The following is an 11,837-nucleotide window of genomic DNA, read 5'->3' as shown; positions in this document are numbered from 1 at the left end:
GGTGCATGTGTGTGTGTGTGTGTGTGTGCGTGAATGGGTGCCAATGCGAGCAGGAATGCCAGTCATTGTTATTATTTGAAGTTGTCCATACACATTCCCCATTTCTATCGGTATCACAGTCGAAGAATTGCAAAGAGACTACTTCTAATGCCAATGCTGATGTTGTTACCATTGCGGCTCTGGTTGCACGCTAGACCAACTGTGCATTAGAGCATTGCCATAATTTCTCTCAGCGGGTGATAACCAATTGTGGTGAACAACATAAGGTTGGAAGGCTCCCTGTGGAGAGAAGTTCGAATGAAAGACAATCACTCTGACGCCAAGCATCAAAGTGTGTGCAGCTGACATAGAAGAATTGACTGGACAACCAATCGCGCCGTTAGTTGTGTTTCAACTACTGTTCAGAGGTGCTGAATTTCCAGAAAAATTTGTCCGCGTCGCACTTATCGAGTTCTATTCAAGAGAATCTCACTCATGATAAGATTTGCTTTAGCTTGCTGAAACTCTCGTTAACTGGCGCAGAGTTTCATAACCGGTTTTCCAAGGTGTTTCTACCTTTATATTCGTAATGCACTACTCATAAGGTCGCTGAAAATTCGTCGACAGCCCAAGACCGGTTTAGTCCTTCTTGGGGCTCATCAGGTAGGCGCAGTTCCCGCGTCCACCTTTTTTGAGCCTATAGCTTTTCCCATCCCAAGCTAGCTTCTGGAATGGAATGGATAATATGACTCCCACTTTCAGCCTTGCTAAGTTGCCTGTTCATCTATCCTGTCTTGTTGATAGTACAGCGTCCACTAATATCCAAAGTGATGTTCTGTACTCATTTCGCTTGGGAAAACAACATAAAAAAACTCACTGGTTCCACAAAAACATTTCACTTGAAGGTATGATGGATACTTTGCCTGACATCTACAAAAGCCGATAAGAAATCCGCACTACATAAGTGAACTCATCAGTAGACTGAACAAGTAATGATGATATCCAATCCTGCCAAACATTCCCAGACTATTTGGGGGCCATGAGGTTAAACTACGATTTCCAAAGCTGCCCGGTACTTTCTGTCCTGATTGGCATTGCAGGTGGGTCTGGATGCGCTGAATGTCACCTTTCGCTATAATTTTCGCTTGAGACTGTTATCAACGCGCGAGCAGTCTCAAAGGAATCCTTTCCAAACTTAGAAGACTGATCTTAAAACATGCTATGTATCAAATTGGATGGCCCAGCCTCGTTTACTTTGTTTTCCGAATATAACTTGTGTATATTTGGGCCAATTATAGACGCAGGCTTACTGTCAATCTTGGTGAATGGATCAGCAGCATCACCAGTCGTACAGATACATAGCCGATGAACAAATGAACAAACAGACGAATAAATCATTAAAAAACTTGTTGAAAGTCATGAAGGACAAAATCAAGTTATTATCAACCTCCAATAGTTAAGGCAAAATTTACACACTTATTGGTCAACTGAACGCATGAGTGATTGATCACACAGATGTTCGAATATCTGATTTTCTGGCTGGTTGATAGATAGCTTAAATGACGGAAAAATCTGCCTTCATTTTTTATCGATCTACTGGCTGGTCGAATGATCAATTCCTTGCTTGTTTGATCAGTTCATTGTTTGGTTGATTGACTGGATGATTCTTAGTTGACCGACTAATTAATTGTTTAAAGGACAATCATGGACATTTGTTCGTCTGGTCACTGTTCAGCATTTCTTTCCGCACATAAATGGTGTAATTTTATGAACAGCATGTTCTCATTAAAAAATACTGACACCATCTTTACCAGTCTCATTGACCAGAGCGGGTTAGTAAAATGACTGATGACCGTTCCCTCTAGAATTGTTCCATCTCAAACCATTCGTTCCTACGAATAATCAAAGATCAGTTGACATAAAAGTTCCTTAACAACTGATTGACCTGGCATTATTTTTGAATACCTGGTCCTCAGACCAAATCTGTCTTCTCACTAGGGAGTATATGAACTTCAGGTCCCTTTATGACCAAATCATTGACTAGGTTTTGCTAAACAAAGCTTTCCAATTATCTTATTATTCTGCGGTATCATTACAGTCCGACCAGAGGGACACCCGCTGATATCAGTTGTGTGTAGTGAACATTGCTTGAATACTGCATCACCTGATTCAGTTCAGTCAGCGATTCGCTATCGGGGCAGCTGAACGCAAAATTTATGTGAATGGAGAAAAAGATAACTTATAGTCTGACCCTAAAAACTTATCAAGAGGTGCAAGTTGTCATTATTCCGTTTAGGATGGTACTCAGCTGATAATCATATACCAAGTTTTCGATTTTCGACCATCTGTCAAGGAATATCTGGGAGTGACCCAGAAAAATAGCATTAATTCATATCCCACATGGACAAAACCTCAACGTGCAAGTCTATTTTGCTTTGCGGGTTAGGCCTGCTCAGTTCGCTTCAAACAGGACGGTTCAACTGATTGACTCAGGGCACGTTGAACTGGTGGTAGCCTTTTATCCTGCGAATTGAGTTGAGGCTATCAAGAGGTACATTCAGATTCCATCATAATTCCAGTTTGCATATGAGTGGTGCACTAAACAAACAAACCGTTTTTGTTTCTAAGAAAATTTAGGATATGTTCCACTAGTTTCTTGAAAGCTTACCAAGAGAATTCTGCAAGCAGTTAAAAAAATCAGTCAGAATCCTCTCACATAAGTATATATGGCCTGACCATAATGGGTTAGGTCACCTTGAAAGTTTTGAGTATGTCTATGTAGCAGAGCCTTTGTTACTCTGAACCAAACGTTTCTAGTGTCGTGGGAGAATTTCCTCCACGGTTTCAACAGAATCCGGAACTAACTTTCTGATATTTTCCAGATCTTCGTGTCCAAGTTAAGACCAACCCAGCTAGATAAAAAGCCGTGCTTCTAACTCTTCAGATTTTGTGGTTGAAATTATGTTGTTTTCGATACGGTCCTCGTTAATATTTCACATCATTCTGTTTAAAACTTGTATCAGTAGCATCCCATGAAAGCCTTTTCATGTGATATTGTGTCAATCACGTGCAACAAAGCCGTATTATGAACATCACTTCACAAATTTCCGGCTTCCGTAGAGAAACGCCAGAGGAGGTCGAAGTTTCAGCCATCGTGAACAGTAGCCACAGACTGTTGCAATTTTATGCACACTCTGCTTAGCTGTGCCAACATCCATCACTCAAACAATTGGGCAAACATGGAAGCGCGGTAAAATGGTCCAGTGACATAGAATGGCTATAGAAAAGGTGTGAAAAACCAATGTCCCGTGGACTGAGGATTGAAGACTAGACAAAGTTAAATCGGATCCTCTGCATGCACTCTAAAGACCAGAGGGTGTGAAACGCATTGGAACATTTGCCATATGAATATCTCATATAACTCTTCTCACTGAACTGTGTTTACCACAAGCATCGCAATGTAATAACAAGGTTAAATATCGATCATAACTTGGACGGAGTTTACTCGCTACCCACTGACTATCTCATGATGTTCTGTTCCCATAACGTCTGAAAAAGAATGTTTCAGTCTATCAAAACACGGGATGACACATCCACAAGACACGTAAACCAATGACTCTGCGGTTCGCAAACAATACGCCCGTAACTTGTTGACATCCATTTCAATGTATGCCTCAAAATCCATCTCTATTCCCGCTTCCCTGACATCGTTAGTTCAGCGGCAATCAATCACCCGAACAAGGCGCCGTTTCCCTTGGACCCAATAGGAACAGACACACACGGAAAAAGCAGTAGGACGCTGAGTCTGTGCACACCCCACCATGAGACAGTGTTCAGCAGATAATAAACAATAATGCTGATGGGATTGATAGTATACAAGAACCAAGCTTTTTCCGTGTTTGCTTAAATGCTCATCAACTAGGGCGTTTACCTCCAAGGGTACACTAATCTCAATTAGACCAGTCCCACCAACCAGAGATCGAGAACACAATAACTGGTGACATGCAGAGACTTAGTGTTTTGGATGTCGTCGGGTCACCGAAAGTTGTTATTTTGGTTTCTTATGATCTCCTCACTTTCTTTTAACACTGATCAACCCTGATTTGTATCCAATAACTGTCACATGATCTTCAGGAAGCATTTCCTACTATTTAAGCCTGAACAGGGGTCTTAAGCTATAAACCTTGAAGTTCCTCTGGCACAGTGAGAGAGAGAGAGAGAGAATTTGGCTCATTTGCTTAGCGGAGCATCTCTGAAAAGTTTAGGTCAAAGTTTATGGCCCGCCAGCATCCAGCGTCAACGTCAAAAAGTCACTTCTAGAGAGAGAAAACTACCATTCTGACTTGGTACCTTCTGTTGAATTTCTTACTATCATTACAAATTCTATAACTACCGCTAAGATAATAGCTTTGCGCTCTCTGATACATAGCATACACTTGTATAATCTTTGATAAATGATGAAGTTCATTTGAAAATCTAAAGTTCTGTTATTTCTTCTCCAAAAAATTCTAAAATGACCACTTTTGTTTGTTTCTTCGAATCCCCTAACGGAATAAAGAAATCTGGACAAAACAGTCTAATTTTTATGTTCTGCTTTTGTTGGGGCACATTGGAATTAGATCGATATCTTGGCTTAGTTCATGCATTGAAATTTGTCACGAGATTTGGGCACTTGAAAGCAGTCAAATGTTTCTCTCAACTGGAAAAATCTAGGACACCTAACAATCACAATTTCCCTGAGATTTGGACTTTAAAATGTCAACTGGATATAAAGAATAATGTCGTTAGTCATGAAAAGCGGTCTACTAAGTGTTGCGCCATCAACAACATAAAAACTAAGCCAGTAATGGTAAGTAACAATAGCCGTTCAGATTCCATACCAGTCGAAAGAATTATTAGGGATAATATGCCACCAGGTTGCTCAACTCAGAACAGGAGCAGCCGATATACCAAGGTCGGGTTCGAACCACAAACCCTCCGACCAGTAAGGGGGTCTTAACGACTGAGCCAAATCGAGCCAATAAATTCACCACACTTGCGAATGTGGTTACTGGTTCCGTTGCTTTGCGTTTAACGAAGAAAACGGTTAGCCAAAAAGACATGTGAAAGACAGTTCTGCATCCACTTGGTGAGTCACAAACGGAACGAAATGTGTAGTGGATTGCTTTTCATGACTAGCTAACTGTTCCGTTGAACCACCTCAGGAAAGATTGAACATGCCGAAGGGTTCTGTTTACTACGGTTGCCTGCTCCGGTTTACAATTTGATCATCCGGAAGTCTTGAGTTATTTCCATCAAATTCAATGTTCTGACGGATTGCCGCCGTTTTCAATAAAATCTGCAAAGGTCCACGAAAAGTTGTATAACACAGAGTAGAATCACAATTCGCGTTTCTGAAAAACAACCCCGCTTTATTTTTCTTCCAAAGAAAAACTGTTGAGAGAGGCTATTTTCAATGGACTTCTTCAGATGCTGTCTTGAAGCGAGAACCAATACATGGATCCACATAACCCCCCTATCATGCAAATAGAAACGCAGATTTCCTCATCAACTCGCCGTTTCAAAACACCCATCTTTTGTGGTTCGCAAATGGCGAAGATATGTGAAGTGCTGGTTTGGAGAACAAATCTCCCAAACGTCACGTGGCCACGTTGTGCCTAGTGGCCACTGCGATAAGAAACAAGTATTACGCGGACCAAACTGTCAGCCAACAGATTGTTGGCAGTGTGAGGAGATTTGGGTTTTGTTGAGTGGAGATTTCGTCCTGTAAGTGAAGCCGATCGATGCTGAAAAGCCGAGAAGCGCTGCACAGCTGTTTCATCTTTATTGGGAAACATCAGAGGTGCGCATCTCACGAAAGTGCGGAGAGTCTCGAACCCGCGACCTCCCGGCCAGGATTTGAACATTTAACCGTTCGGCCACGAGCAGCTGATCAGCAGAGTGATTAGTCGCACTTAGACAGGATACAGCACCGCTCATCCTTCAATCACGGGATCCACATCACGCGGGCCCAACGTGTTGACTGGCTCCCCCAGCAACGAATTCTCAGATGGAGGTTTCACCTACCAGGTGAAATCGTTGCTCAAGAAGCCAGTCAACACGCGTGACCGTGTGATGCTAATCCCGAGATTGAAGGATGAGCGGTGCTATATCCGATCTTCACACAGTCAGCTAACAATCAGCGTGTCCTCCTTTCATCATGTACTCGAGTTAAGTTAAGGCACAATCCATGGAAGCAGGTGAAGGTTTATGCAGTACAACGTGATAGTTGAACAGAAGGGTTAAAGTGGATGCAGTTAAGCTCCAAGAATAGACTATCCTAGCGTTTCGTGCCACGAATAAAAAAAGCAAACAATACATATAAAAAATATCCTGCCTCAAGGTGATGTTCTTGTTACTTTGGATCTTTCTATACAGCTTATTTTTGGCCAAGATGTGATCTGTTTTCCGGAAGCTTAACCACGAGGAATCTGTCGTCCTTTTGGAGCTTCACACTGTTTCCTCACTCTCAGCAAAAATGATATAACCGAAAATCAGTCAGAAAGAAAGTGAAACGAAAGTTCGACCTTTTGATTTAATACGAAAAGCGCATAAATGTTATGCGTGACTAGATTGAACCAGGGAATGGACAACGATTGTACATCCAAAACTTGAAAAAGATGGATCCATCGTGTTTGATGTGTCAGTTTACCAGCCACGTAAGTCCAAGTAGTAATGCATCGTTATATCCCAAATCCGCGCTGTGTCGACCACCAGAATCTGTGTGAATATCCCCTCACATCAAATGGTCTATAACCTGATATAATAATCCACAGCAGTCGCTGCAGACCGATTGCAACAAGTTGCGCGTCATTTTCAGTTAACCTATAAGTCTATGGAGAAGACCAACTTATAACATCCTGATTTTCGAATCCCAGTGTTCGCTACTTGCACAAGTGATTCAAGACTAATCGGAGGCAGAATTCCTCTGGCGCTAGAATGATCAAGAAAACGTCACCTTCAGAAACTCTGAATGCCGTTCACATGGCTTGATGCTCACGTTTTAGATTAGGAAAGGAAGCTACCGGTATTCAAACGAAAAGCCTCTGATATTTTCGGTGGGAGGAGAACATTGATAGCTCACTTAGAAACTGTTGAATTGTTTCTTGAGCTGGGAAATTTAGTTGAAAATGTTCGTCACAGGTTGAGGTGATATCTTCAACAGAAGGTGGATGGAAGTTCGTCTGAGCATGGTATTCTTCAGTAATACCAGTGCTGAAGAGCGGAACTTGATCAATGATTCTTTGTATGCCCATGTCACTTAACAAATGTTCGGTCTTATCTAGAACCATTTTGATTCGTCCTCCATCTGCTGATTGTATTGTGCATTGCTGAGTTCTTCCCATTATCGTTTTGATATGGTTTACTTGTTTTTATCCCTCCGGTGCAACGTGTAAGCCGGACAAGTGCTCTTTCCTGGGTGCCATTCTGTGCGATATTTCGGCCTTTCCGCTAGATATTCTGCTCGTATTCGTTTAACTGAATTTCGGAAACTAATCTACTTTGTTACAGCGGTATAGCTTCTTATTCTTCTTACTACTTCGACCCACAACACCCTATTAGCATTGTTCATACTGATGAAGAGATAATTATAATCAGCGCTATATCCTGACTAAGTACGAGTTAATCAAAATGCTCATCAGCCGTTCGTTCACACTAATAGCCGAGAGGTCGTAGTTTTGATTCGAAACACCCTCGAGTTTCGTGAGATGCTCACTGTTGATGAATTCCGGCAAGAACGAAATAGCTATACAGTGTCTCTCTGCCTTTCACTTACAAAATGAAATCCAACGTGAAAATATATCCAAATCCAGTGAACAACTCAGCGATCAGAGCTTCACAGTATTCCAGACAGTAAATAACCGACCCAGGTCGGAATTTGTCACTCCACTGTCGAAATTGATCACGGGAGAACACATGAACGCGGGTAACAGAATCAACTTGTTGCCACATGCTCAGACACAGAAATTAACGTTTCCTCTAGCTGTAGAATACAGACACTCTTTTGGTTAGCTTGTAAGAATAAGTAAGGTTGAGGACAACTGCTCCGACAAACGTTAAGCCACAAGTCGCTTTCTTGCTTACTTTACGATCAGAGTTACTTTGGACTGGACCGAAAGTCTTTTTTGAAATGAGGGTACTTGTTTAAAACATTGAAAAAGCCCATGAACTTATTATGATGGGCAGTTACCAGAAAAACTGATTTTAACTACCTCTGTCACCTCAGTGTTCGCTATAAGGCTCCGTAACTAGTTATCATTTTTCACTCTGGTCACTGAGAAAAATGACCGGAAGAAAGATCATTTTCCCACAAAACTTGTCAAGATAACCACCCTGTTTTTTTAATTACTCTGTCAAATAAGGACGGATTTTTTGACCTCACAAAGTGCATTTGGGCATACTAAAGCTGTTGGAAGGAATAATTCGTTAGACGGACTCGCATAGATCTGGGCTAAACAAGCGAGTCTCCAAGTAAAGCTCAACTGTTTGTGGTAAACTATAATTTCGTAAGGGAGTTGCTGGAACTGAGTCCTGTTAATGATCTAGAAGCACAGTGAACTGTTATCGGGTTTGCGCGTCACTGGAGAGTCAAGATAACCCTTGAAATGGTACCCCCAAAGTGGGATACCGAAATTCGAAGTGTGATGTCGTCTGTAATGTGAAAGTGACCTTACTTAGAAGGCAGCGCTCTGAATCGTGCCTGTCTTGGAGCACCTTTGTAGACCTCTTCCAGCGGGTAGTCTATATTCCAATAAGTCACTATTCAAGGGGGTTCTGCAATACAGTGGAGCTTTGATGATTATCTGTGGTGCAATAGTCCTGTGGTTGACGAGCTCACTGTTTCTCTTTTGGACTATCATCTTCCCTATTCTTGACAGATCGTCAGACCGTACTCAAGCTTTTCTGTTAAAACGGTTTCGATCAAATTATTATTGCTTAACTGGACTTCGATTCGGACCATACTACCGACATCTAGTTTATACATTCTGGCTTGAACCAAGCCGTCACGGAAGCATTCAGAGAGTCCCATCAGACAGCTGTCGACCTCGATACTTTATGCCCTCCAACGATATAATTATCATTCATACAATGAGACCTGCCAACTTAACAGTCAGGTGCACAACGTTTCTCATGCTTGTTGACACGTCTAGTCAGTAAGTCGGTTGGCGCCACACGTGAATGTGACTGTTGGTATGCCCGTTCACCAAAATTGCGCTGAGTCATACCCTCCCATCGGAATGACTCACTCTTGTTTGCGTGACACACTTTAGCACCTACTAGGCTGTCGATATCCCCAAAAGTCTACGCAGGCTGTCTGCTTGCCCACCAATGTTGGGGTACTGAACTTAGGCGCTTGGTTATAAAACATTTTCCCCTCTTGATGTTACAAAGATGTAGGCGATGGCTGTCAAAATATCACTGGATTTTTCTGACACAACACTACTTATAAACACACCGACGGTTTCGCCCTTCTTGAAAGTATTACGCCTCTAGATTCAAAGTCAAATAAGGCAAACACGTGCCACCTGTCTAGGGTCAGTTCACAGCTGGTCACATTTTGCAAATTTGTGTAAGCTTATCAACAGCCTTACATTAGTACTGTCTGAAGTGATATTAAGCCCCAAGTTCTTCGTCACGTCACCACAGGGTTCTTCTCGAACAAATTGGCGAAGACAGTAAGTAATGCCTCTCGCCATATGAATAAACAGAAAAACTTCTGGGTACGTAGACAAAGCAAACGGTAGGGCGTGGTGATTTCATACATGTGTGTATGCGCAGTCCAGACCACAACGAATGCATGTTTGTGGCTGGACCACAGGCGCTGGACGCAGCGGCCTCAGGACACAGCGGCACGCGACCGTGGGGAACCAACAGCTGGGAGGGGGAAAGCATGTGCAAACTGTACTGGCCCTTCCAAAACAATTCAAATATGCACAACAGGTGTCTTTCAAAATTTTCAACGTGTGTAGGAAATATGTATTACTACAATCGATAAGGTAGTACTTCATGACAGAAAACAAGGAAGTTGTCAAGTGGAAGTCATGAGAAAAAGGAAAGTAGCGAATAAAGCTGGTTTTCCGGGAACATCCCTCTCGCAAATTTATAAGGTACCAAAACATGTGAAGATGTCATGCGAAAATCAGGGGTGCATGCTCTTTAGTGAAAGAACTAGGGGAATAGAGAGAACACGGGTTGAATGAGAGGTCAATGAGCCATAGAATAAAGTAATTGACGTCAATGTATTTACCCTTGATTTTCACGTAAACCTTTCCAATTGATTGATGGTACCATATAATTTTGTGATGTGGCAGCCAAGAGGAAAAAGCAAAGGGAGCCAGCTTTTTTCACTGTCTCCTTTCTTATAAAGAAACAACTTGTCTGACTATCCTGGACTAGTTTGATTTGAGTTTCCATGCTACTAAGGTTCCAGGCACTGCAAGAGATTGCAAGTTTGAAAATGGTGGTAAAAACAAACACCTGGTTAGCTCTCCCGGATCCTGTTTAATGTGTCAGTGTAACCCATAGTTTGTAATACCCCGTCTTAATCGAGAGCATCAAATGGTCAAGTGGAATCTAAGCCAATTATTTGAGTCCAGATTTTTATTGAACTCTGAAGCACCGTTTTTGGTTGCAGACCACCATTTCAATAACTGACTACAAACAACAGAGAACCTAGTTGTATAATGTGGAAGGAGAGAAAAGCTGTTTTGACGCTTCCGAGTGAGATCTGCAACTGAACCGTGAGCGCCTACTTAATAGATACAAGCGGGACTAGAGGTAATAGACTGAGTGTGCGTCAGATGTACACCATGGCTAATATATTCAAACGAAGAAAGCGATCAGTTGTTTCGTACTAAGCGACAGACGAAAAAATAGAGCTCAGTGGCTTGATTTGTACTCTTCTAACACGAGCATGAATGGAGCAAGGGAAGACGCATAATCTGGTACTCATCTGACCCAATCCGAAGACCAAATTCTTTGTAAGTGAAACACGAAAACTTCACAAAATCCCACATTCCCAACTGGTCAAATTCGTCTCACGACGGTATTGTCCTGCATTCCTTTTACAACATGCGTTTGTCCTGTCATCGGCTAGCCTAAACCATGCTGAGTGAGGTATTGAACACAAGACGGAACAAACAAACAAAGCTCATCAAATCTCTTCTCGACCGCGAATTTCGTGTCCACTGCATTTTCAGCTCCAATTACCGTAATAATCCCGTGACCCTTTAAAGTGCCCTGGCTTGTACCTCATCGAGTCAAAGTGGGCAACGAGTAGCTGATAGAGTGTGAAGACATGGGGACCGGACCGTAGGTTTTGAGCAGCATAAAACCGTGGTGAGTAGCTCCACGGGCAACAACTTATGGACTCACTTCTGGGGTATACTACTGAAGCTTTTTGAGTAGCGAGAATATGGAAGAGAAGACTGCTAGTCCACGCACCTCAGGTGCGGTTAGGGTGTGCGCTGAGGTTGGTAATGTTGGTAACGTTTATTCACGGCTTCAGCTGACACTATCATCGTATATTTTGGTAACACTGCACTCTGCACTGTTGTGTGCGAGTTGATCAGTGTTGTACTCGTGTTCATTAACGTGCCTTTGGCCTATAGAGACTTTCGACTCCTCACCGGAATCAAAATCTTCAAACTTTATTATGTCTTGGGCTACTGGCAAGTAGACTGATTTCCCTATGTGTTTCAACACTGTTGTTCACTTTATCCTGTTCTATCCAATACGGAGATCGACTGCTGGTTTGTGTGGCGAATAGTTTAATGCTTGCTTAGATTTGTCTTTCATCGCTACCGGACCTATGTATG

At 42.3% G+C, this 11,837-nt stretch overlaps 1 protein-coding gene across 1 annotated transcript in view; it reads right to left on the bottom strand.

Moving 5' to 3' along the window:
* Positions 1 to 206: 206 nt before the first annotated feature.
* T265_09924 (hypothetical protein) overlaps positions 207 to 11,837 on the bottom strand; it is a gene marked incomplete at both ends in the record, with an annotated part of 29,274 nt that continues 17,643 nt past the window's right edge. The window contains one exon of the mRNA XM_009176140.1: positions 207 to 279. Coding sequence (XP_009174404.1) covers positions 207 to 279 — 73 coding nt within the window. The remainder of the gene's footprint in view (positions 280 to 11,837) is intronic.

Source organism: Opisthorchis viverrini (assembly GCF_000715545.1).
Source record: "Opisthorchis viverrini unplaced genomic scaffold opera_v5_318, whole genome shotgun sequence".
Taxonomy (NCBI): Eukaryota; Metazoa; Platyhelminthes; class Trematoda; order Opisthorchiida; family Opisthorchiidae; genus Opisthorchis; species Opisthorchis viverrini.
Note: the sequence above shows the minus strand (reverse complement) of the source record. Positions and strands in the feature narration are given on the sequence as shown.